Source organism: Carcharhinus amblyrhynchos, chromosome 23 (assembly GCF_965287045.1).
Source record: "Carcharhinus amblyrhynchos chromosome 23, sCarAmb.v2.hapA, whole genome shotgun sequence".
Classification (NCBI taxonomy): domain Eukaryota; kingdom Metazoa; phylum Chordata; class Chondrichthyes; order Carcharhiniformes; family Carcharhinidae; genus Carcharhinus; species Carcharhinus amblyrhynchos.
In genome coordinates this window covers 9,783,130-9,810,726 of record NC_137346.1, presented here as the reverse complement: position 1 = coordinate 9,810,726, position 27,597 = coordinate 9,783,130, and the positions used below count along the sequence as shown (strand labels likewise).

The 27,597-nt window shown below is 49.2% G+C and overlaps 1 protein-coding gene across 10 annotated transcripts in view; it reads left to right on the top strand.

Annotated features, from left to right (window-relative positions):
• msi2b (musashi RNA-binding protein 2b) overlaps nt 1-27,597 on the top strand; it is a 560,852-nt gene that overhangs the window by 502,123 nt on the left and 31,132 nt on the right. For 7 of the 10 annotated variants that reach the window (XM_080210476.1, XM_080210473.1, XM_080210475.1 and 4 more), the window contains exon 12: nt 21,945-22,121. The exons of the other annotated variants lie outside the window; for them this stretch is intronic. In XM_080210476.1, coding sequence (XP_080066602.1) covers nt 21,945-22,121 — 177 coding nt within the window. The remainder of the gene's footprint in view (nt 1-21,944; nt 22,122-27,597) is intronic. 10 annotated transcript variants of the gene reach the window in all.

Below are 27,597 nucleotides of genomic sequence, written 5' to 3'. Positions count from 1 at the left end.
ACAGATTCACAACTCTTTGGGAGATGCAGTCATTTGCAGTGTTAATGTGAAGTCTACTTGCGACACTAATAAAATAAACTTTAAACTTAAACGTAGTACATCCTGGCTCCCAGGCCCGGCCTGATTGCTTTTATCTCTTTAAGCGGCCAGTGTGACACTGGGCTTCCAGCTGACTCTGGACCCTCCCAAGAGTATAATCCCCGGACCCAGAGAGACGGCCAGCAGGCCTCCACATCCCTGTGGCCCCTTAACCTCCCAGGGAAGAATCTCGGCACCCCTGGCACTGCCCGCAATTGGTTCCTCCACATCGAAGACTTTGACCATGGCCCACAGCGGATAAGGGGACCCATCCTGAGAAGAGAGTTCACTGTCCAGGGAAGAATTTCAATAAGAGAATTATTTTTGACCAAAGCGACCTTCCTGATCTCTCAGTTCTCCATCCAGCAGCATCCCCCACCCCCACCCCAACTTCCAGCACCTTTCCCATTCCTCCCCCTCCTCTCCCATCCCAATCTCTGGATCACTCCAGGCAGCTCAGAGTAATGCTGGAGTACGAATCCAACAGACATTTATAGTATCCTCAGTGACATTGATTCACTTGAGTCCTGTGGTTAACTGAGAAGGGGCGTAAGTTATTGGCAAATAACCCAGCAGAATAATGATTTATCCCCTCTCTCTTAACTGGATCCAAACAAATGAACTAGGAAACAGGAAATACACAAACCGTGCCAAACAAAATATCAGACGCGGTGAGCAGTGGGTCTGTGGCAGCAATTTAATCTCCTTCTCCCAGGAGGGATCACAGAGAGGATGGCGTCTGTCTGACAGAGGGATTACTGCCAGTAATTCGCTGACACACATCAGTATTGTTTATATTTTATGTGGAGTTTTTAAATAGTCTTTGACAGTGACTACTTCTTTTCATGTCACGATTCAGTGTGGAATGAGTTAGGAGCTAGTCTTACAAAGTATCACACTGTGGGCCAGGGCCTTGCTGGGTATTCTAATGTTATGTGGAATCTCCTGGAACAGCAGGCTGCAATATGCGCCCTGTCGGGATATCAGGCTGCAGTTTGGGCCCTGTGGGGATATCAGGCTGCAGTTTGGGCCCTGTGGGGATATCAGGCTGCAATATGCGCCCTGTCGGGATATCAGGCTGCAGTTTGGGCCCTGTCGGGATATCAGGCTGCAGTTTGGGCCCTGTCGGGATATCAGGCTGCAGTTTGGGCCCTGTCGGGATATCAGGCTGCAGTTTGGGCCCTGTGGGGATATCAGGCTGCAGTTTGGGCCCTGTCGGGATATCAGGCTGCAGTTTGGGCCCTGTGGGGATATCAGGCTGCAGTTTGGGCCCTGTGGGGATATCAGGCTGCAATATGCGCCCTGTCGGGATATCAGGCTGCAGTTTGGGCCCTGTGGGGATATCAGGCTGCAGTTTGGGCCCTGTGGGGATATCAGGCTGCAATATGCGCCCTGTCGGGATATCAGGCTGCAGTTTGGGCCCTGTCGGGATATCAGGCTGCAGTTTGGGCCCTGTCGGGATATCAGGCTGCAGTTTGGGCCCTGTGGGGATATCAGGCTGCAGTTTGGGCCCTGTGGGGATATCAGGCTGCAATATGCGCCCTGTCGGGATATCAGGCTGCAGTTTGGGCCCTGTGGGGATATCAGGCTGCAGTTTGGGCCCTGTGAGGATATCAGGCTGCAGTTTGGGCCCTGTCGGGATATCAGGCTGCAGTTTGGGCCCTGTCGGGATATCAGGCTGCAGTTTGGGCCCTGTGGGGATATCAGGCTGCAGTTTGGGCCCTGTGGGAATATCAGGCTGCAGTTTGGGCCCTGTGGGGATATCAGGCTGCAGTTTGGGCCCTGTCGGGATATCAGGCTGCAGTTTGGGCCCTGTCGGGATATCAGGCTGCAGTTTGGGCCCTGTCGGGATATCAGGCTGCAGTTTGGGCCCTGTGGGGATATCAGGTTGCAGTTTGGGCCCTGTGGGGATATCAGGCTGCAATTTGGGCCCTGTCAGGACAGCAGGCTGCAATTTGGGCCCTGTCAGGACAGCAGGCTGCAGTTTGGGCCCTGTGAGGATATCGGGCTGCAGTTTGGGCCCTGTCGGGATATCAGGCTGCAGTTTGGGCCCTGTTGGGATATCAGGCTGTAGTTTGGGCCCTGTCGGGATATCAGGCTGCAGTGTGAGTCTATTAGGACTTTAGGTTAGGTGCATTGGCCATGCAAAATTCTCCCTCAGTGTACCCGAAGAGGCAGGCGCCGGAGTGTGGCAACTAGGGGATTTTTACAGTAACTTTATGACAGTGTTAATGTAAGCCTACTTGTGACTAATAAACTTTTTAACTTTTAGACTGCGGTAGTGGTGTTTTTAAGAAGCTGTTCTCTGAAGCTCAGAGTGAGAGTCCCAAAGGCCATGTTGCCTGGCCTGTACCAAGATCAAGGATATCTCCTCAGGGCTGGAGAGGTAGTAGGAATGAACGGAAAGGATCCAGCAATTGTGGTCCACATGGGTACCAACAACAGCGATGGCACGAAGATTGATGTCCTGTTGAGGGAGTCTGAGCAACTAAGGACTGAATTGAAAATCAGAACCACAAGATAATGTCTCAGGGTTACTACCAGAGCCACGAGCATTGGGTAAATTAGATTAGGGAGTTGAATGCATGGCTTAAAGATTGGTGTGGGAGAAATGGAGCATTGGCACCAGTATGGGCGAGCAAAGAAGATGTATCATTGGGGCAACCTTGATTTTACCTGAACTGCAACTAGTTACTTGAGAATCATAGAACTACTGCTGTGGTAGGGATTTTAAACTAACTACGTGTGTGTGTGTGTGTGTGTGTGTGTGTGTGTGTGTGTGTGTGTGTGTGTGTGTGTCAGAGTGGGGGGAGTTGGAAGGCTAATGAGAAAGGACAAGGCAGGTTAGCAGTGGAGCAGGGATAACCCAAGTGTGACAGGGAGGGCCCGAGCGTGCAAACATAACATTACTCCAGATAGTAACATTACTCAAGGTAGGAAAATGATACAAGGTCAAAATTAAAGACTCTTTATCTGAATGCTCACAGAATTTATAACAAGATGGATGTATTGACAGCACAAATAGTAATAAATAAGTATAAAGTTTTATTTATTAGTGTCACAAGTAGGCTAACGTCAACACTGCAATGAAGTTATTCTGAAAATTCCCAAATCCCCACATTCCGGTGCCTGTTCGGGTACACCGAGGGAGAATTTATAACCAGCACGTTTCTTGGACGAAACCGTGGAACACCCGGAGGAAACTCACACAGACGTGAGCAGACCACGCGCAGGTAGCGACCCAAGCCAGGAATCGAACCCAAGTCCCTGGTGCTGTGAGGCAGCTGTTCTAACCACTGTGCCACGATAGCCATTACAGATTGTAAAGTGACCATGGCTGGGACCTGAATATGCAAGGCTGTTTGACATTTCAGAAGGACAGAAAGGAAGGAGGAGGAGGTGGGGTGGCTCTGTTAATAAAGGGTGAGATCAGTACACTGGTGAGAAATGATCTTGGTTCAGAGGATCAAAGTGTAGAATCAATCTGCATGAAGGTAAGAAATAATAAAGGCACGAAGTCATTGATGGGAATGGGTTTATAGGTCCATTAACTGTAACTACACTGCTGGATAAATTAATTATTGGGGCTTCTAAGAAAAAAACTGCAACAACCATGGGAGATTTTAATGTTCACATTGATTGAACAAATCAAATTGGCGAAAATAGCCTGGAAGATGAGTTCATTTGTGTATTTTGAATTGTTTCTTAAGACAGCCCATTTTGGAACCAATTAGGCAACAGGTTATTTTATATCTAGTAATGTGAATAAGACAATTAATTAATAACCTCGTAGTAAAGGGGCTTCAAGGTAAGAGTGATCATAACAAAGTAGAATTTCCCATTCAAAGAACAAAGAAAATTACAGCACAGAAATAGGCCCCTCGGCCCTGCACTGAACATGCTGCCCGACTTAACTAAAACCCCCTACCGTTCTGGGGATCATATCCCCCTGTTCCCATTTTATTCATGTATTTGTCAAGACGCCCCTTAAAAGTCACTACCATATCTGCTTCCACTGCCTCCCCGGCAATGGGTTTGAGGTTGAGAGTTCTGAGTCTGAAATTAACTTGAATAAAGCTGATTGCAAGTGTATGAAGGCAGAGTTGGCTAAAGTGGACTGGGAAAATAGGCTAAAAGCTAAGGCAGCAGAGAAACAGTAGCACATTTAAGGAGATATTTCATGACTCTCGTTTTCCACTGAGGAACAAAGATGCGATGAGAAAGATCTGTGGTTAACTAAGGAAGTTAAGGATACTGTCAAATTGGATGAAAAGATGTACAATGCTGCAAAGCATGATGGGGCAATTATGGAAACTAGCAAAGGATGGTGAAAAAAAAAGACAGAGAAATTGGAGTGTGAGAGAAAAGCAGCACGAAACATGAAAATAGACAGTAAAAGGAAGAGAGTAGCTAAAGTAGGTGTTGTTCCTTTGGAGACTGGGCAAGTAATAATGGGAAACAAGGAAACTGCAGAAATTTGAACAAGTATTTTGTATATGTTTTTGGATTAGAAGACACAAAAAGCAACCCCAAAAAATAGTAGCAAATCAAGAGGTGAAAGGAAGAGAGAAACTTGAAACAATCTAGTCACTGGACAAGAAATATGAAGGATATAATAGAACTGAAAACCTGAAGGTCTTTTGGTCCTGGTGTCCTGCACAGGGTCATAAAGACTGTTGAGATAGTGGATGCATTGGTTATAATCTTCTAGAATTTGTTAGGTTCTGGAACGGTCCTCACAGATTCGAAAATTGCAAACATTAAGCCGCTGTTCAAGGCAGGAGAGAGATGGAAAGCAGGAAATTATAGGCCAGTTAGCCTAACGTCTATCATTGGGAAAATTCTTAAATCATTATTAAGGAATCAGCAGTAGGACGTTTAGGAAATAATAATATAATCAGGCGTGGTTTTGTGAAAAGGGAACATGTTTGACAAATTTATTAAATTGTTACTTTGAAATTCCCCTAGTTGCCATAGTCCAATTCCTGTTCGGGTCAATGCACTGAACCAGCACATCTTTCAGAATGTAGGAAGAAACCGGAGCACCCAGAGGAAACCCATGCAGACATGGGGAGAACGTGCAGACTCCGCACAGACAGTGACCCAATCCGGGAATCGAACCCGGGTCCCCGGCAGTGTGAAGCAGCAGTGCTAACCACTGTGCTGCCCTGCACATTAGACGTAGTGTATTTGTATTTTCAAAAGGAATTTGATTAGATGCCACATGAAAGGTTACTACTCAGGATAAGAACTCAAGAATTCAAATGTGATATCTCAGCACAGGTGGAGAATTAGTTAACAAAGAGCAAACAGTGTCAGAATAAATGGATCATTTTCAGGTTGCCAAACTGTAACTGGTGGAGTACATGATGTGGAGATGTTGGCGTTGGACTGGGTTAAACACTGGGGTAAGAAGTCTCACAACATCAGGTTAAAGTCCAACAAGTTTATTTGGTAGTAAACGCCACTAGCTTTTGGAACACTGTTCCTTCATTCTGTGATCAGAACTCCCCATCCACCTGACTAAGGAACAGCGTTTCGAAAGCTAGTGGCGTTTACTGCCAAATAAAGCTGTTGGACTTTAACCTGGTGTTGTGAGACTTCTTACTGGTGGAGTAGCACAGGGATGAGTGCTGGAGCCTCGGTTATCTACAATCTATATTATTTCTTGAATAATAGTGCAGGCTGTATTGTGACTACATTTGCTGATGATGCAAAGAAGGCAAGTTGTGAGGAGGAAACAAACAGTTGGCAAAGGGGAAAAGAGGTTAAATGTTCAGACAAAAATATGGCAGGTGGAGTACAAAGTGGGAAAATGTGAGGTTGCCCATTTGTGCAGGAAGAATATAAAAGCAGAGGATCATTTAAATGGAGAGAGTCTGCAGAATGCTGCGGTGCAGAGGGATCTGGGTGCCCTTGGACATGAATCACAAGGTAGCATGCAGAAACAAGTATTTAGGAAAGTGAATTGAATGTTAGCCTTTATTGCAAAGGGGATGGAACAGAACAGTAGGAGAGTCGTGCATCATCTGTGTAGGTCATAGGTGAGGCCACACTTAGTATGTACTGTATTACAGTTTTTTAAGGAGGGATATATGTACATTAGAAGCAGTGCATTTGCCTAGTCAGGGGCAGGCAGTGGTCAAGTGGTATTGTCACTGGACAAGTAATCCATTGACTCAGGGTAATGCTCTAGGGACCCGGGTTCGAATCACACCACGCCAATGGCGAAATTTGAGTTCAACAAAAAAATCTGGAGTTTAAAAAAAAGCCTAATGATGACTACGAAACCATTGTCGATTGCCATAAAAATCCATCTGGTTCACTAATGTCCTTTGGGGAAGGAAATCTATGTCCTTACCCGATCTGGCCTACATTTGGCTCCAGAGCCACAGCAGTGTGGTTGACTCTTAAAAGCCCCTCTGAAATGGAGAGCAGTTAGGGAGGGGCAAAAATGCTGGGCCCAGCCAGTGGGATGCCAACATCCCATGAGCAAATTAAAAAAAACTTACTTTAGCTACTCTCTTCCTTTTTATGTACCTACATAGCATTTACTTTCTGCTTTCATATTTCTTATTTTTTTCTCATACTCCAATTTCTCTCTGTTTGTTTTTGTCAGCCACCCTTTGTTGGTGTCTAAAACATTCTTTGCAGTATTAGACATATTTTCATTCAATTTGATATCATCCTGTACTTCCTCAGTTGAGTACTCATTGCAGTTTAGAAGAATGAGAATGATAACAGGGCTTGCCAGAGCAGATGCTGGGAAGATGCTTCTTCCTGGGATGAGGTTGGGGGGCAGGGGTTGGGGGTGGGGGGGGAGACGTGGTGGGGTAGGGGAGGAAATGGGAGGAAAATCTACCACTGGGCGCACAGTTTCAAAATAAGGGCTTGTCAGATGTGAGATGGGGATGAGGAGGGCTTTCTTCTCTCAGAGGGTTGTTTGTAATTCCCAACCCCCAGTTGAGACTGGGTCAGCGCAAAGATCCAAGGCTGGGTTAGGTTTTGGATCAACCAGGGAATCGAGGGTTATGGGGCACAGACAGGGAAAGTGGAGTAAAGGCTGTATTCAGATCAGACTCGGTGGACCAAATGGCAAGCTCTTATGACCTTGTCAGAATATGGGCTGGAGCATAGGTCTTGTTGGGCTGTAGGTCCTACTGTGTAGACCCCACTGATGGCAATGGAGAGGAATACTCAACGGCAGCAGTTGTCTAATTCCATCCCATTTTGCTTTCCGACTCAGATGCTGGGAATGAGTGTAGCACAGGGCTATGGACTTTGGTATACTCCTGACAGTTTTACCACATAACCTCAACCCTTGACCCAATCTGCTTAGCCCAATATGGCATTTTTTTTGTACACACATTTCTAACCAATAGATAATACTTTTCCAAGAAATTAGAAATGTGCGTAATGGTTTTTCAACGCCAGTGAGCTTGCTCCTGGCTTTTGTTTGCAACGGTGCCTGGGAGATTTTCCCTTCAGTTGCTGCAGAGCCTAGAGTCAAACCTGAACAGTTGGCAAGCCAAGAGCACGAAGGCGAGAGAGGCAGGGAGGGTTGGAAAAGGGCAGAACAAAAGATATCAGAGGGCAAAACGGAAACTGGGTGATCCAGATTCACACAGCAGATAGAATCCCATTTTTAGCCTCCCGCCAGTTCCCTCGGGGGTAGAGAGACTGCTTGGAAGCGGGTTTCAAAAAGTAATTTTTGTGTTTGGAGTGTGTAAAAGCATTGTGTTAGTCGTCTGGTACTGTGGTGTCTCAATTACCAACAAACTCCTACGCAGCTCCAGATATCCAAATATTTGGTGTATATTTTTTAAATGTATAAAGGAGGAATGGCTTGCTGCTTCCTGCTGAGACATCTAAAGTACCTGTTACGGTTACATTCCACTCCTGAGCAGTTGCCACGACTGCTTGACAGCTCGACATAATAACAGAGCCCCGAGACTCTCTGCTTGTCTGCACTCTGTTGGGAGGGAAGAACAGAAGCTGCTGACTTAAAAAGCAGCGTCCGTGACCTCGGGATGTCCCACAGCACTTCGGACCGACGGGGTACTTCTGGAAAGTCGTCACGGCTATACCGTGGGGAACGTGGCAGCCAGTTTACGCTCAGCAAGCTCCCATCGACAGCCGTGTGCTGATGTCCCGATCGTCCATTTTCTTTTGTAATGGCAAAGAAGGCAAATGGTTCTGGTTGGTCTCCATTGCGAGAGGTTTCGAGCACAGGAGGAAGGGATGTGTTGTTGCAATTACACAGGGGCCTTGGTGAGGCCACACCAGGCGTATTGTGTGCAGTTTTAGTCTCCTTTTCTGAAAAAGGATGTTCTTGCTCTCGAGGGAAGGTTTACCAGGCTGATTCCGGGGATGGCGGGACTGATGTATCAGGAGAGATTGACTAGGTTAGGATTGTTTTTGTTGGAGTTCAGACAATTGAGGGGGAGATCTCATAGAAATTTATAAAATTCTAACAGGACTAGACAGGGTAGATGCAGGAAGGATGTTCCCAATGGTGGGGGGTGTCCAGAACCAGGGGTCACTGTCTGAGGATTCGGGGGAGACCATTTAGGATGGAGATGAGGAGATATTTCTTCACCTAAGAACATAAGAACATAAGAAATAGGAGCAGGAGTAGGCCATCTAGCCCTTTGAGCCTGCCCCGCCATTCAATAAGATCATGGCTGATCTGTTGTGGCTCAGTTCCACTTTCCCGCCCTCTCCCCATAACCCTTAATCCCCTCTCTTATCAAGAACCCATCAACCCGCTTCTTAAAAATATTTAGCGAGGCAGCCTCCACCACTTCAACGGGCAGAGAATTCCAGAGATTCACCACCCTTTGAGTGAAGAAGTTCCTCCTCAACTCCGTTCTAAACCTCCCCCCCTTTATCTTGAGGCTGTGTCCCCTAGTCCTACTGTCTTTTTTGAGCGGGAAGAGTCTCTCCACCTCTATCCTATCCATCCCATTCATCATCTTATACGTCTCAATGAGATCTCCCCTCATTCTTCTAAACTCTAACGAGTACAAGCCTAGTTTATTCAGCCTCTCCTCATAGCTCAATCCCCTCAACTCCGGTATCAGCCTAGTAAACCTCCTCTGCACTCCCTCCAGGGCCAAAATATCCTTGCGCAGGTGCGGCGCCCAAAACTGCACACAGTACTCCAGCTGCGGCCTCACCAATGCCCTATACAGCTGCAGCAAGACCTCCCTACTTTTATATTCAATCCCCGTGGAATTCATTACCACAGGAAGTAGTTGATGCCAAAACATTGAGTGTATTCAAGAGGCGGCTGGATGTAGCACTTGGGGCGAATGGGATCAAAGGTTATGGGGAGAAAGCAGGATTAGGGTACTGAGTTGGATGATCAGCCAAGATCGTAACGAGTGGCAGAGCAGGCCATTCTAAGTTTCTAAGTCGATTGAGGATGAATACTGGCCAGGCCTATCAGGGTTAACTTCCCCAACGGTGGTTCCAGCGGGTGCCAGGGGATCATTGAGAGGACACATCAGGTCTCAGTTTTCACACTTCACCTGGAAGAAACACCTCTGACAGTACAGGGTTCCCTCATAGCCACACTAGCATGTCAACCTCAGCATGGTGACAAATGGGCAGCACAATGGTTAGCACTGCTGCCTCGCAGTGCCAGGGACCCGGGTTCAATTCCGACCTCAGGTCACTGCCTATGAGGAGTTTGCATGTTCTCCCCGTGTCTGCGTGGGTTTCCTCCGGGTGCTCCAGTTGCCTGCCACACTCCAAAGATGTGCGGGTTAGGTGGATTGACCGTGCTAAAATGACCCCAGTGTCAGGGGAACTAGCTAGGGTAAATGCATGGGTTTACGGGGATAGGGCTTGGGTGGGATTGTGGTTGTTGCAGATTCGATGGGCCAAATGGCCTCCTCCTGCACTGTAGATTTTATGATCGTATCGGACTTGAGTGCCTGGGGCAGAAATTTCCACAACCAGCTTTTCTCGTCACGCCGGGCAACAGAGATCTGCACCCCACCCCCTCCCTACCCCACCCCCTCCCTATCCCACCACCCCTACCACAAACATGGTGCACCCTCCCATGTATAAGGGGAACCCATGCCAATGGATCTTCCCAGAGAGGCCCCTCCTTAGGCACTGCCCTTTGTGCTGCCCCTTGGGGGCAGTGCCAGGGTGCTGCCTGGCCATGCCAATGCTGGAGATCTAAAATTAAAGCAATGCGCTGGGAAAACTCAGCTGGTCCATCAGTATCTATCGACAGCGAAACAGAGGTAATGTTTCAAGTCCGTATGACTCTTCTTCCGAACAGTTTCGAACTGTTCAGCTTGACCATCAAACAGCAGGATCACCAGACCATCATGGCTCAATTCCTTCCTGACCTAGCCCTGCAACCATAGAATCCTTACAGTGCAGAAATAGGCCATTCAGCCCATCAAATCTGTGCCAACTCTCCAAAAGACCATGCCAACCCCGTTCCGCACTCCACCTAAAATGCGTATCTTGGTGACACAAGGGGCAGTATGGCATGGCCAATCCACCCAAACTACACATCTTGGGGACACTACGGGCAATATAGCATGGGTTAATCCACCCAACCTATACATCTTGGGGACACTGAGGGCAATATAGCATAGCCAGTCCTGCCAACCTGCACATCTCGAAGACACTAAGGGCAACATAGCATGGTTAATCCACCTAACCTATACATCTTCGGAGTGTGGGAGGAAACCGGAGCACCTGGAGGAAACCCATGTAGACACGGGGAGAACGTGCAAACTCCACATAGACCAGTCACCCGAGGCCGGGGAGTTGACCCCGGCGCTGTGAGGCAGCAGTGCTAATCACTGTGGCAAGTGACCCCCCCCCTCCGGGAGAGGTGGGAGAGAAACAAACTGAGGTTTAGAAACCTAATAAATGGAAAGAGTTGCTATGGAAAATTCCTCTCCCACCCACCCAGATCAAAGGCCAGCCCTGGAGGTCACATGATGCAAGTAAGCGGCCATAACCGTAACCCCAGGAAGATGGTTAAGAAGCTGCAGTGAAAGCTGAGGTGGTGGGGGAATGGGACGGGACAGGCCTGGCATTTGTTTGCTGTTAAGGGCCTTAATTAGAAACATGAGAGACTTCAAACAGTTCCTTGCTCACCTAATTAGCAACATGAACGGAGGACCGTTCGAACTCCCAAGGACATGGGGCCATTAACACTCGTAACAGAGATGGATTAAAATCACAGAAGCCTTTCATAATGATTAAAGATGAGCAGAGACTCCCTTTTGTGCAGTGATCCCACGCTTCGAGAGAATCTCTCGCCGAAGTGGGGCTGTTATTTTTTTTGAGTCGAGCTGAACCAATTCAGCGAGTAATAAATAACAGGACTCGATCTGTGATGCTATTATCTAGCAATCAGCCAGGCCTGATTAGCAATAACCTGGAAGACACGAGTCTTGATTAGAAATTGACAAAGAGATTACGGCAGCCAAAGAAAATACATTTTGTTAAAAGCAAATAAGGGAGCTCGGGGACGTATGTGAGAGAGAGAGAGAGAGAGAGGGTCGAGAAGAAGGGGAAGCACGTTCGTATTGGATGAGATTCTGGGCACACCGCACTTTAGAAAGGGTGGCAAGACCATGGGGAGGGTGTGGGGGAGGTTTGGTGAAATTATGAGTTGCATGGAGAATGTGGAGCTTCTTCTCCTCAGAACAGAGAATCACAGAATCCCTGCAGTGCAAAAGGTGGCCATTCAGCCCATCGAGTCTGCACCAACTCTCTGACAGAGTACCTTACCCAGGCTTTCCCCCACTGCCCTATCCCTGTACCCCACACATTTATCTTACACATCTTTGGATACTAAGGGGTAGTTTACCATGGCTAATCCTACACATAATCTACACATCTTCGGACACTAAGGAGCAATTTACCAATCCACCTGACCTACACATTTTGGGACACAAAAGGGGCAATTTAGCATGGCCAATTCACTTAACCTACACATCTTGGGACACTAAGAGGCAATTTAGCACAGCCAGTCCACCCAACCTACACATCTTTGGACACTAAGGGGCAATTTACCATGGCCAATCCACCTAACCTACTCATTTTGGGACACTAAGGGACAATTCACCATGACCAATCCATCTAACCTACACACCCTGGGACACTAAGAGGCAATTTAGCTTGGCCAATCCACCCAACCTACACATCTTTGGACACTAAGGGGCAATTCACCATAGCCAATCCACCTAACCTACACACCCTGGGACACTAAGGGGCAATTCACCATGGCCAATCCACCTAACCTACACACCCTGGGACACTAAGGGACAATTCGCCATGGCCAATCCACCTAACTCTCAGACCTTTGGACTGTGGGAGAAACTGGAGCACCCGGAGGAAACCCATGCGGACATGGTGGGAATGTGCAAACTCCACATGGACAGTGATCCAAAGCCGGAATTGAACCTGGGTCTGTGGTGCTGTGAGGCAGCAATGCTAACCACTGTGCCGCGAGAAGGTGAAGAGGAGATTTGGTAGAGGTGTCCAAAATCATCCGAGTTGTGTAATTGTAAACGAAGACCAACAGTCTCCAGCAGCAGGGAAGTTGATAAGTCGAGGACAGATTCAAGGTCGGAGGCAATATTGAGGATTTTGTTTTACGCAGGGATTCATTGTAGAATTATTGAATCCCTACAATGTAGAAGGAGGCCATTCAGCCCATTGGGCCTGCGCCAACAGCAGTCCCACCTAGGCCCTATCCCCATTACCCACCATATTTACCCTTCTAATCCCTCGACACAAAGGGACAATTTACCACGGCCAATCCATCTCACCTATACATCTTGGGACACTAAGTGGCAATTTACCATGGCCAATCCGTCTAACCTACACACCTTGGGTCACTAAGGGAAAATGTAGCATGACCAATCCCCCTAACCTATGCATCTCGGGACACTAAGTGGCAATTTAGCATGGCCAATCCACCTAACTCACAGACCTTTAGACAATGGGAGGAAACTGGTGCACCCGGAGGAAACCCACGCAGACACGGGGAGAATGTGCAAACGCCACACAGATAGACACCCAAGGCCGGAATTGAACCCGGTTCCCTTGTGATTGCCCTTCAAAGGGGAGGGCTGGAAGCAAATTCAACAGTAACTTTCGGAAGAGAGTTAGACGCATCCTGAAAGGAAGGCTATTCGCTGGGCTTTGGGAAAGAACGGGAGGCAGGAGTGTGAAGAAGAACAATTAGAAGGATCTCTCAAAAAATCAGCACAGGCACGAGCGGTTTCTCTCTGTACCAAGGCTGTCACCTGTGGCCCTTGAACCCTAGTGAGGTCACAGGCTTTAGAGTCACAAGGACAAGACTGTAATGGCAACTGTGATGCGGAGACTCTCCGACCAGGGACTGGCTCCTAATCCCAATGTTTTTTGTCTCCACGGCTCACTGGTGGGCAATGATCCAGTTTCCCACAGGTAGCAGCAACAGAAATACTGATTGGAGGAACAGCAAGTTGGGGAAGGAAGGCGAGCTGCCATTGGAAGGTTGGGATGAGGAGGTGGGGCTATGAAGTGGCCTCTGAATGCATTGGACAGTAGTGAAGGTTACGACCATGCTGTTTTCTCCTATTTGGCTGCTGACCTCCCCCCAACCCCCTTACCCACACTACCCCCAGTTGAAGGCCACAATAATTCCCCACAGCCACCACCCCTGGTCGACCAGTCTGGGGTCTCCTTTAAAATGGGGTCACACTGAGAAGAAACTTGGGAGCAGGTTCCGTGCTCTTTCACTCCACGATATCCCAGTCCGGGCTCATCACTTATATGTGGACCAGACTCAAAGGGCCGAATGGCCTACTCCTGCCTCTAGTTTCTATTTCTCCCAGAACCATTTGGCCTCCAAACACCACCCCCTCCCCCACCCCACTTCACCCCAGCAGATCTTTCCCTGGAATGGTAGGGTGGGACAGTTTTAGGCTTATCAGAGAATCATAGAATCCCTGTCTTACCAAAGGAGGCCATTCGGCCCATTGCGTCTGTACTGACCACACTCCCCCCCCTATTCTTGTAGTCCCACATATTTATTTACCCTGCTAATCCCCCTGACACTAGGCTCAGTTTAGCATGGCCAATCAACCTAACACACACATCTTTGGACTGTGGGAGGAAACTGGAGCGCCCAGAGGAAGCCCACGCCGACACGAGGAGAATGTGCAAACTCTACACAGACAGTGACCCGAGCCAGGAATCGAACCTGAGCCCCTGGCGCTGTGAGACAGCAACGCTAATCATTGTGCCACCGTGCCACAATCTTTAAGACAGAACATTTAACTGAGGCTCCACCTGCCCACCCAGGAAGGCATAAAAATTCTGCTGGCATTATTTTGGGGTTCTCTCAGGCGTCTTGGTCAATATTTACCTCTCAGCCAACACCATAACATAGATTTTCTGGCCATTTATCTCAAATTTTTGTGGGAACTTCTTGTGCACAAATGGATGATGTGTTTCTGACGTTACAACAGTGACTACACTTCAAAACGCACGTTGGTGCCTTTTGAGTATGAGCCAAAAAAACATCTCCAGATGTTGCAGTTGGTGCTTTGTTGGCGACAGGGTAAGTTTGGTTCTCTTCATGCCAGATTTCACCAGTCACTTGCGCGGTTGGTGGGTCAGTGCACTCAGTTAGCTAGGTGATGAGAGTGCGATGCAGAAACTCGCCAACTGTGCAGGTTCAGTCCCCCCTATGGGCTGCAGTAGTACGGGACAGGCCTGCCTCCTCACCTTGCCTTGCGCTAGTGGGGGGAGGGCAGCCGGGGGGGTTGGGGGGGGGGGAGGTCCCTCAAGCTACAAGTAGCTAAACATGCCTCTCTGACGGGGAGAGAGATGTCTCTGGTCTTCTGGGACTGCGGTTGGATGGAGGTGTATGGAAATGGAAAGGCACTGCCTGCGACCGGAACTGTAGGCCACACTCTGGCCTCCTCAGTCACCTGAAAACTCATTTTTAGTGCGAAAATCAATCACCCTCGATTCTGGGGGGCTCTGGCTAAGGAGGGGGGTGGGGTGGAAGAGGGAGGCACCACACGACATGTGGAAACAAGAGCTTCTGCTAAGCATGTTCCCAATGTACTCAGCATCGCTTATTACGACAGCAACAGTGATATACAAAGTATTGGGGGGGGGTTTTCCAGCTGCTCCTGCTGGGGGGGGTATTCTGGTTGTGCCAAGGGCGTCCCCTCCCCCTCCCTTCTGCCCCTCCTCTCACCTCTCCTGTCCCCCTTCCCCTCCCCCTCCTCCCTCCCCCTTGTCCTCCCTCTTCCTCAACCCCCTAATCTCCCCATCCCCTCAACTTTCTCCCTTCTCCTCTCACTCACCCCCTCTCCCATTCTCCCCCTCCTGTCCCCCTTCCCCTTCTTCCTCACCTCCACCTCTTCTCCCCACTCTGCCCCCCTTCCCCCCCTCTCCTGCCCACCTCCCCCTCACCCCTTCTCTCCCTCTCTGCCCCCCTCCCTTCCCCGCACCCACTTCCCCCCCTACTCCCCCTCTCTCTCCTTTCCACTCTCCCCTCTCCCCCGCAAATCATGCATATTGGCACCACCCTCGAGCTACGAGTAGTTTAATGTGTGTCTCTCTGACAGTGAGAGATGCGTGTGCTCTTGTTGGACTGCGGTTCAATGTTTTCCTGTGAAAACTGAACTGGAAAATCTCACCCAGTGGAGCTTTTTTTGCAATAATGGATCCGACACTTTGCACAAGGCTCACAGACACCGAAGTTGTAATTCCGAGGGAAAAATCTCTGAATCAATATTCCGTCTAATCTCCCTTGGCCACGCACAGCCTGTTTGTTGCATTGTGTTTATTTTTTCATTCGTTTATGGGACGGGCATGTCACTGGCTGTGTCAGCATTTGCTGCCCATCCCTAATTGCCCTTCCAGTGGTTAAATGGGCCATTTCAGAGGGGCATTTAAGAGTCAAGCACATTGCTGTGGCTCCGGAGATTTCCTTCCCTAAAGGACATCAGCAAACCAGATGGAATTTTATGACACGACATTGGTCCCACGGTCCTTGTTGTATCCAGATTTTTTTTTAATCGAGTTCAAATTTCTGCCGTAGTGGGATTCGAACCCATGTCCCCAGAGTATTACCCTGGGTCTCTGCTTTACTAGCCCAGTGACAATACCACCAAGCTACAGCACCCCCCCACCTTCTGACTGCTGCCCAGCTGAACATCCACTCAGCTTCAATGGAACATTCCCATGAGCTAATTTGTGTCCACATGAAATGTTATATATTGATTGTTGGTTTTGCGTTGTGCAGTATCTGGGATTGGACAGTGCTGGGAGATGATTTATCTCACTGAAGGAGCAGCTGGGCAATGAGCTATTTATTGAGCTCTCTGTTAAATATAGGGTTCGCATATTCAAACGAGAGGTTGGGGTTATTAATCCCTTAACATGCCCAATATCGGATATAGACCGGGATCCACCTGTTCCTCCTCTGCTTCTTTTTTAATTAACCCTCTTAGGATAATCGGGGATGAGATCAACTAAGGCTTAAAATCTTTCTAAATAATTGTTTTCCATTCGCATTAAAATACTTACAATATATTCTTTGCTGAGCTTCGTATAAGCTTTGTGTCAGAAAGACAACTTGAAACTCAGTTCCTCCTCTCTGGGCCGCTGGGATGTTAATACTCTCGACAATCATAGAATCCCTACAATGCAGAAGGAGGAAGTTTGGCCCATCGAGTTTGTACCGACCACAATCCCACTCAGGCCCAATCTCCGTAACCCCATACATTCATCCTAGCTAATTCCCCTGACACTAAGGGGCAATTTAACATTGGCTAACGCGCCTAACCCATACTGCTTTGGACTGTGGGAGGAAACCGGGAGCACCCGGAGGAAACCCACGCAGACATGGAGATAAACAGGGAAAGACAGTGACCCGAGGCCGGAATTGAACCCGGGTCCCTGGCGTTGTGAGGCACTGTGCCATTGTGCCGCCCCTATTAGTGTATGGTGTTCTCGTGGCACAGTCTTCTGAGCCGTCTCATGTTCTCGGTGGAATGGCTGCTCTCTCTCCTGCATTCGCTGACGCAAATAAGCTTTGCCAGTGGGATTTTACGTTTTCTCTTTCCCACGTTTGCTGCATAAACAGGGGCCTGCTGTTTTGTATGGTTTCCTGCAGCCTCTCGCAGCCTCCTTATCCGTGGCCTCCCAGGCAGCCTGACTGTCACTTTTCTCACTGTGACCGATCTCTCTATTGTGCCTCCTCGGGCGGTTAGTTTTAAAAGTTCCTTTGCTCAGTCGATACTTCTGTCCAACTGAGTTCCTTCTGCTCCGACAATGAATCCAGGGCCTAGCCAATCCTTCCATTTCCTTAAAAACTGAACCGGGGAAAGTGCAGAATCCTTCACCGCAGCCCCTGCAACTGGGTGTGAGGCCCTTTCACAAGCGCGAGGCAGGTTTGAGCTTTGACAAAGGGTCACCTGGACTCTAAGCATCAGCTGTTTACTGTCCTCACAGATGCTGCCAGACCTGCTGAGATTTTCCAGTATTTTCTCCTTTGGTTTCAGATTCCAACATCTGCAGTAATTTGTTTTTATTCAGTGTTTGGTTAAAGTTTGTTGATTAGTGTCACAAGTAAGGCTTACATTAACACTGCAATGAAGTTACTGTGAAATTCCCCTTGTCGCCACATTCCAGCGCCCTGTTCGGGTCAATGCACCCAACCAGCACATCTTTCAGACTGTGGGGGGAATCCAGAGCACCCAGAGGAAACCCACACAGACACAGGGGGAACATGCAAACTTCACACAGTGACCCAAGGCAGGAATTGAACCCAGATCTTTGGCGCTGTGAGGCAGAATTGTTAACCACTGTGCCACCCCCTGGTTATATCCTGAGTTGAGTTTAACAAGAAGTGCATCCAGCTAGGGATTTCAACCCAGGATTTCTGACTGATTACCATGTGACAAGGAAATGGCAAGGAGGGGCATTTGTCTGTCCTGGTACCAACATCCCCCTTGCCATCCCCCTCCCCACCCTACCCTTGCGTTCTGTATCTCAAATCACGAGAATGGCCCATTTGTATTGTTTGCTTCACGGCTGTCTGGGTGCATCTGGAGTTGGGGGCCAGTACCCACAGGTCTCTCTGACCAGCAACAACCTCTATCCACCTCTGACGAAGGGTCACCCAGACTCGAAACGTTGGCTCTATTCTCTCTCAATGTGGAGATGCTGGCGTTGGACTGGGGTAAACACAGTAAGAAGTCTCTCAACACCAGGTTAAAGTCCAACAAGTTTATTTGATAGTAATCTTACAAGCTTGCGGGGTTTGCCCCTTCATCAGGTGAGAACTCTCCACTCATGTGACGAAGGGGCAAACCTCGAAAGCTTGTGGGTTTACTACCAAATAAACTGGTTGGATTTTAACCTGGTGTTGTGAGATTTCTTACTCTATTCTCTCTCCACAGACACTGTCAGAACCGCTGAGTTTTTCCAGCATTTTCTGTTCTTGAGCAACTTCTAACTGCTTCGCCCGTGGCGCTTCAGGGACACCCTATGAAACAGACACTGCAAGAAGATTGGTCGGTCAGATGACCTAAAGACCATGGGCGGGATCCGCCGATCTCACTCCCAATGCCGGTGAGAACGGGGAGTTCAGGCGCTCAGCCAACACTTCATTCATTGCAGCAGCACCGGAGAATCCCAGCAGCGGGCGAGGTGGGAGGTTTTTGGTGCGTAAATTTTCAGGAGTGGCCTAAAGGAGGCCCCAAGAGCAGATCTTCACTGCTTAAGTTGTTGCATCTTTATGAAGCTGGGTTAAATATGTGGGGTCACGGGTGTGGAGTCTGGTTGGGATTGTTGGCCTCCTTCTGTATTGCAAGGTTTCTATGATTTCTAAGGGAGGGATAATGCCCTTGGTGAGACTGATGTGTCTGCACGATTTGGTATTGGCAATGGGACAGGCATAACTGGTGGGTGCTCGTGTGGTGAACCTTAATCATTCAGGATTAAGAATGAATGACCACAAGACCCACCTGTCTAATGGCAACTGGAGCCCTGCCTCCAAACCAGAGAGAGGGACTAATACCCCAAGTGGATTTCTCCCAATGTTCTCCCTCCCCAACCCCTGTCTTATAAAGTGGCAGGAAAGGACAGTGAGCTTTTGGAACTTGGGGTCAGCAGAGGTTACGGGAACTGGCCAGTCCTTGACAGGTGGAGAAGCCATTGAGACGCCTGTTGGCTCCAGATCATTAGTTTGGCTGGATTGAAATGCGTCATGTTGCTTTGAAGGCATTCGGAGGATGTGCCACTAAGGTGAGCACATTTCCTCAATTTGAGCTCTGAACAGTCTTCCGGCAGAATAAGCAAATAAATGGTCAAGAGCTTTGAGTTTTTAAGTGTCCAGATCACCAGCAACCTGCCCTGGTGCCCCCATGCTGACACTGCAGTTAAGAAAGCTCACCAATGCCTCTACCTTCTCTGAAGGCTAAGGAAATCTGGCATGTCAGCTAAGACTCTCACCAACTGGTTGCATCACAGCTTGGTATGGGCTCCTGCTCTGCCCAAGACCGCAAGGAACTACAAAGGGTCGTGAACGAAGCCCAGTCCCATCACTCAAACCAGCCTTCCTTCCATTGACTCTGTCTACACTTCCCGCTGCCTCGGAAAAGCAGCCAGCGTAATTAAGAACCTCGTGCACCCCGGACATTCTCTCTTCCACCTTTTTCTGACGGGTTAAAGATACAAAAATCTTAGGTTGTGTTCCAACCGACTCAAGAACAGCTTCTTTCCTGCTGGTCCATCAGACCTACCTCGCATTAAGTTGATCTTCCTCTACACCCTGGCCAGGACTGTAACACTACATTCTGCACTCTCTCCTTCTCTATGAACGGTATGATTTGTCTGTACAGTGCGCAAGAAACAATATTTTTCACTGTGTACTAATACAGTGACAATAATAAATCAAATCAAATCAAATCAAACACTAAACTTGCAATCATGGAATCAGCAAAGATTGTTCTCTGTCATTGAAATCACGAGAAGTGTGTATTGGCTGTGCATCGACCCACTATAAGCATCTTCTGTTCCACAGGTGAAGGTCAGCTTCACGACTGAGTCCATTAGAGTGTTTTTGACAGTGATTCAATCCGGAAGGTCAATGTAGCAGAGCTTAATCCTTGAACAGACCAGGTGTTTGTCATCCTGTTTTGTGGCGCTCAGTCACTCTCCTCCACTCTGTTCCATTTTCTAAGAGAGTTATCGCCATTATTCTCCCATGTTTGGCATCCTAAACCATCAGCCTCTCACCTTTTGCTGACCTTTGAACCTTACGCCCACACCCAGCAGCCACGACCCATGAGCCTAGTTGGGTTCAGATAAGGAACTCGTCCCCTCAAATAGAACCATGGGTAACAAGGCCTGTGCTGTCTCACTTCAAACCTGTGTGGCTAGGGAATTTGGGGTGGGGAGGATTAGGGTTCCCTGGTAGGGGAGCCAGGAAACAGGTGAGGAAGTCATTCACTTACAAGCAATTTGTTTGAAGGGGGAGGGGGGGGTGCGGACGGGGCAGTGTTCAGAGAGGAGGGGGGCTTCAGTTTGGCACTGAAAGCACTGACGGCTGATAGATTTGGTTAGATTCCTCCCCTCCCTCCCATGTTTATGGGTGAATATGACTTAAACACGAATTACCTTCCCTCTCAACTCCAGGCCAGTCTCCAACCTCACCCATCCAGCTGCCGTGGATACCAGCATGAGCTGGTAGAGCGACCCCATGTACAGGACACTGCCTTGGGAAGGGCACTTCCTCGGACAAAATGTGGAACTCCCACTGTAAGGGAAGCGTGAATCCCTAGCTCAAATTTTCACCATTGGCATGGGATCCCAATTCCTCACCATTCCAGAAGCCCCAACAGCCACTCACAGCCCCACTTGTCACTCAATGATTTCAGTTAGTACTTGACCGGTCAATAAAAGGTGGCACAGTGGTTAGCACTGCTGCCACAGGAGACCCAGGTTCGACTCCCAGCTTGGGTCACAGTCTGTGTGGAGTTTGCACATTCTCCCCGTGTCTGTGTGGGGTTTCCTCCCACAGTCCAAATTTATGCGGGTTAGGTGGATTGGCTGTGCTAAATTGCCCCTTAGGATAAATAGGGCCGGGTAGGGGCCTGGGTAAGATGCCCTGCCAGGAACTTGGCGCAGACCCGATGGGCCGAATAGCCTCCTTCTGCACTGTAGGGATTCTATGATTACAAACAGGAACAGATCCTGAGCTTGATCGCAAATTGACAATTCAAAAATGTGTGGGTTGGGTTGATTGGCCATGCTAAATTGCCCCTTAGTGTCAGGGGGATTCGCAGGGTAAATACGGGGATAGGGCTTGGATGGGATCATTGTCGGTGCAGGCTCGATGGGCTGAATGGCCTCTTCCTGCACAGTAGGGATTCTACGATACTTTATTACAGGCGAAAGAAATTGTTGTTAAATTTGTTCAGTGCGGGATTTTATTTTTGACTTTAAACCCACTTAAATGATAGAAGGACATCACTGGTGTAGTTGAAGGAAGTAAAATATAATTGGATCTGGTTTCAATGGAATGGGTTAGAGAGACCCATGGCAGCTAGCTGGGTATCGGAACGCCCCTCGGAGGTAGTCCCTGTAGCTCTCTGGGAGCGGCCTGTCCTTTCTCTGTATTCTCGGTGGTTTCAGTCTACTGTCTGTCCTCGTACTGATACTTTGCTTAAACCTCGGGAGTCGTGGTAGCCTTGCCTGTTTTCTTGGTGTGATGTGCGTGGGCCAGAGTGTACTGGCCCCTGTGGGGTGATACTGTGCCACTTGGACGATGATTAAAGGTCCCCCCCACCCCCCGTGTCTCGCAGGGTTCCCCGATTACGGTTTCTATTCCACGCCCGGCGATCAGCGGGCCTCCTTCTCGTTTGCGGACTACGGCTCGGTCGGACTGCGGGCTGCTCAGATGCTCCGCAGTGAGCACACCCCCTCTGCGAGCAGTCCCTCCCTGCACCATCTAACCAATCCGGATCAGTTTAAGAACCCAGGTTTGTGCTTACAGATTCATTTCCTTTGGTGGTGGGGTGGGTGGGGGGGGGAGGTGGGGGGCGTGGTTGAGGGGGGGGTTGGGGGGTGGAGTTGGTGATGGTTTGGAGGGGGAGAGGGTACGGGGGGGGGGGGGTGGTGGGGGAAGGAGGTGTTGTTGGGAAACGACGGGCGGGACAGTGGGATCCAATGTTTCTTCATCTGTTTCAAAAGCAGCGCCGAGGGGTGGGGAGGCCATACGTACATGCATGCCTGTTCCATCAACCACAGCGGGCGGGCAGCCGCGAGGGGCATTCACAATTGTTTCTGCTGTCTTTTCATCATTTTTTCTTTCACGCGCGCAAAGGTTTTTCACCTGGCGTGCTTCCCTACCACCCCCTCAAAGAAAAAAGCAAGCAGCTTGATCATTTTAATTTCCTACGATAACAAATAATGACTTGTGCATCGTCGGGTCCATTCATTCCCTTGAAGAGACGAGGGGACAGCACTGGTACGAGTTCAAAAAAAGAATGGTTTTCTTCTGTTGAAAAGAACTTCAAAGATTACCGTGGCAGAAGCTGAAAAAAAGGCAAACTTGGAAATTGGCTTCTTGTTGGCACCTGAGAACTGAACACAACTGCACTGCACTTGAACTTGTACACAAAGCTAAGCTGAACTGAATGCACAGTTCCAAAATATATTTCAACCCTTATCTTGTTATTGGAAGTGTTTTTCGCAGGCTGTCTCCATCTTAGAAAAGCAATCCTGCTGTTGTTTGCCTGTATTCTGTACCCTTTAGGAATGCAGTCGATTTTTCGTTAACCCATCATGCCTTCTGATTCTACCTGCAGTCAAACCAGCTACAATCGTTCAGTTCAGCAGAGTTAGTTAACCCCGACAGTCTAGCACTTAAATGTGATTGTGCATAGGCAGGAATACCTTAAAGTGAAGTCTTTGCATAGACAGAGGCAGACAGGACTAAGCATGCACAGGATCCCTCATGCATTAAACCGGTGCTAGTGTGGGATAATCAAGCAGCTTCTCTCTCTCTCTCTCTGTCTCTCCTCAGAGCGATTTTCACACTCTTCTAGAGCTTAGGCAGAGATGTGAGTGGGTCCAGCCTAAACTGGAGTTCAGACGAATGAGGGGGGGATCTCATAGAGATTTATAAAATTCTCACAGGACTAGACAGGGTAGATGCAGGAAGGATGTTCCCGATGGTGGGGGGAGTCCAGAACCAGGGGTCACTGTCTGAGGATTCGGTGTAGACCATTTAGGACGGAGGTGAGGAGACATTTCTTCACCCAAAGAGTGGTGAGCCTGTGGAATTCATTACCACAGGAAATAGTTGATGCCAAAACATTGAATGTATTCAAGAGGCAGCTGGATACAGCACTTGGGGCAAATGGGATCAAAGGTTATGGGGAGAAAGCAGGATTAGGTTATTGAGTTGGATAATCAGCCAAGATCATGATGAATGGCAGAGCAGGCTCGAAGGGCCAAATGGCCTCCTCCTGCTCCTATCTTCTATGTTTCTAGGTTCTGTTTTTTCCAAAATGGTGAAGCCCGCTGTGATTTGTTAAACTTTTTCAAAAAAAAGACAGAGGCTTGACTCATTTTTCCGCCTTTAAGAAGCTCTGCTGGGGTGGATTTCACGGCCTCGAATCATCCCGAAATAGTAAAATTGTGCCCGAGGTCAACGGACCTTTCCATGGTCCCCACCTCAGCCACTCCGATTCCCATGACAGGCGAGGCGGTAAAATACAGACCATGGTGTCATGTGCGACTTGTGTTTCTCCCTTTCTCTTCATTGAAGACTTATTTCTCCGGGCTACCTCACCTCGCATTTTCCCTGTCTCTCATACCATTCCACCCCCAGCCCCCCCCCCCCCCCCCCCCCCCCCCACTGGACCACCCACCATTGCCAGTGAAGAGGACAGAGCAGTCCTGAGTCGGTGGCAGTACTGCAGAGTGCCACCAATGAGGAGAAGATTTCATACCCTCCCCGATCATAGAATCCCTACAGTGCAGAAGGAGGCCATTCGGCCCATCGAGTCTGCACCAACAATAATCCCGCCCAGACCCTATTCCCACAGCCCCATGCATTTACCCTAGCTAGATCCCCTGACACTCAGAGGCAATTTAGCACGGCCAGTCCACCTAACCCGCACACCTTTGAGCTGTGGGAGGAAACCCACACAGACACGGGGAGAATGTGCAAACTCCACACGGCCAGTGACCCACGCCGGGAATCGAATCCGGGCCCCTGGCGCTGTGAGGCAGCAGTGCTAACCACTGTGTCACCGTGACGCTCTGATCAACGTACTAATTTTTTTGTAACGTGATCTCTGAATTTCTTTCTATTCGTTTGTGGCACATAGGTGTTCTTGGCTGGCCAGCATTTATTGCCCACCCCTAGTTGCCCTTGGAGGGCAGTTGAGAGACAACCACATTGCTGTGGCTCTGGAGTCACATGTAGGCCAGACCAGATTTCCTTCCCTAAAGAACATTAGTGAACCAGATGGGTTTTTCTGACAACTGACAATGGTTTCATGGTCGTCAGTAGATTCCAGATTATATTTATTGAATTCAGATTCCAACATCTGCCACGGTGGGATTTGAATGCGGGTCCCCAGAACATTAGCTGAGTTTCTGGATTAATAGTCTAGTGATAATACCACAAGGACTCCCCCTTATTTGGACCCAATCAGCCCCTCTACTCACCCGCCCACCCACTCACATTTCTCGGTTGTATGTTAGAAATTCAACATGGCAAGCTCATGGGCACAGACCCCTGTCTAAAGTAAAGTTTATTTATTAGTCACAAGTAGGCTTACATTAACACTGCAATGAAGGTACTGTGAAAATCACCCAGTTGCCACAATCTGGCGCCTGTTTGGGTACACTGAGGGAGAACATAGCATGGCCACTGCATCCTAACCTGCACATCTTTCAGATTGTGGAAGGAAACAGGAGCACCCGGAGGAAACCCACGCAGCACTCTCAGCAGTGCGGTACTGAGGGAGTGCAGCACTCTCAGCAGTGCGGTACTGAGGGAGTGCAGCACTCTCAGCAGTGCGGTACTGAGGGAGCGCAGCACTCTCAGCAGTGCGGTACTGAGGGAGTGCAGCACTCTCAGCAGTGCGGTACTGAGGGAGTGCAGCACTCTCAGCAGTGAGGTACTGAGGGAGTGCAGCACACTCTTAGCAGTGCAGTACTGAGGGAGTGCAGCACTCTCAGCGGTGCGGTACTCAGGGAGTGCAGCACGGTCAGCAGTGCGGTACTGAGGGAGTGCAGCACTCTCAGCAGTGCGGTACTGAGGGAGTGCAGCACTCTCAGCAGTGCGGTACTGAGGGAGTGCAGCACTCTCAGCGGTGCGGTTCTGAGGGAGTGCAGCACTCTCAGTAGTGCAGCACTGAGGGAGTGCAGCACTCTCAACAGTGCGGTACTGAGGGAGTGCAGCACTCTCAGCAGTGCGGTACTGAGGGAGCACAGCACTCTCAGCAGTGCGGTACTGAGGGAGCACAGCACTCTCAGCAGTGCGGTACTGAGGGAGTGCAGCACTCTCAGCAGTGCGGTACTGAGGGAGTGCAGCACTCTCAGCAGTGAGGTACTGAGGGAGTGCAGCACACTCTTAGCAGTGCAGTACTGAGGGAGTGCAGCACTCTCAGCGGTGCGGTACTGAGGGAGTGCAGCACTCTCAGCGGTGCGGTACTGAGGGAGTGCAGCACTCTCAGTAGTGCAGCACTGAGGGAGTGCAGCACTCTCAACAGTGCGGTACTGAGGGAGTGCAGCACTCTCAACAGTGCGGTACTGAGGGAGTGCAGCACTCTCAGCAGTGCGGTACTGAGGGAGCACAGCACTCTCAGCAGTGCGGTACTGAGGGAGTGCAGCACTCTCGGCAGTGCAGTACTGAGGTAGTGCAGCACTCTCAGCAGTGAGGTACTGAGGGAGCACAGCACTCTCAGCAGTGAGGTACTGAGGGAGTGCAGCACTCTCGGCAGTGCAGTACTGAGGGAGTGCAGCACTGTCAGCAGTGAGGTACTGAGGGAGTGCAGCACTCTCAGCAGTGCAGTACTGAGGGAGTGCAGCACTGTCAGCAGTGCGGTACCGAGGGAGTGCAGCACTCTCAGCATAGTGAGGTACTGAGGGAGTGCAGCACTGTCAGCGGTGCGGTACTCAGGGAGTGCAGCACTCTCAGCAGTGCGGTACTGAGGGAGTGCAGCACGGTCAGCAGTGCGGTACTGAGGGAGTGCAGCACTCTCAGCAGTGCGGTACTGAGGGAGTGCAGCACGGTCAGCAGTGCGGTACTGAGGGAGTGCAGCACTCTCAGTGTTGCCAGAGTCAGGTGATCTCTTAAATTGAGGTCCCAGTTGTTCAGGTGTATAAGAAAATTAGAAGGTGCTACTTGCAGAAGAGCAAGGGAATTCTCCTGGGCCTCTTTCTCCCCAACCCCCTTGCCCACCAAAGCACATTCATCTCATTTGCAGTTTGTGGGATCTTGCCATGTGCAAATTGAATGTTACGTTTGTCACCTCTTCTTGTGAGATAATGTGAAAAGGTGTCAAAACAGCCACTCTCTTGGATGGATTTCTGTCTGAGCTTCTCTCTCCATAGTAGCCAGATCACATGGACGTGTCTCTGAGCTGAAGTGTTTATCCAGAATGCTCTGTTTTACTTTGAGTTAAAGGTAGATTTTAACTGTCTTTAAAGTTCAGCTCACCAAACGGTTTGCTCAGAACAATTTTACCCATTCTGCCTTTGATCTCTACATTCCATGCCTGCTAACTGTATATCAGAATACATCAAAAGACACGCAAGGTGACATTGAAAATACAGCGTAGAGCCGGGATGTTATACTCACTCAATCTCTCCCAGTGATTCTGCTACCATGATTATATGGTCCACCTGAGCTCCTCGATCATAGAATAGAACGATAGAATGGAGACCATTCAGCCTGTGTGTCCTTACTGGCTCCCTACAAGAACAATTTATCTAGTCCCACTTCCCCATCCTTCCCCTGTAGCCCCCTGCAAATTTTTCCTCTTTAGTTAATTATCCAATAACGTTTTGGTGGTCATGATTGAATCTCCCTCTTAGGCAGCACATTCCAGATCCTAACCACTCACTGCATGCAGAAGGTTTTACTCGTGTCGCCTTTGGTTTTGTTTGCAATTCACCTTAAATCAGTGTCCACTGGTTCCCAACCTTTCCCCCAGTTTGTCCTTAGATACTCTGTCTAGACTTCTCACGGAGAATCATTGAATCCCTATAGTGCAGAAGGAGACCATTCGGCCCATCGAGTCTGCACCAACCATAATCCCACCCAGGCCCTATCCCCATAACCCCGTGCATTTATCCTAGCTAGTCCCCCTGACACGAAGGACAATTTAGCATGGCCTAATTACCTAACCAGCACAGGTGGGCTGCACAGTGGCACAGTGGTTAGCACTCCTGCCTCACGGCACCAGGGATCCGAGCTCGATTCCCAACTTGGAT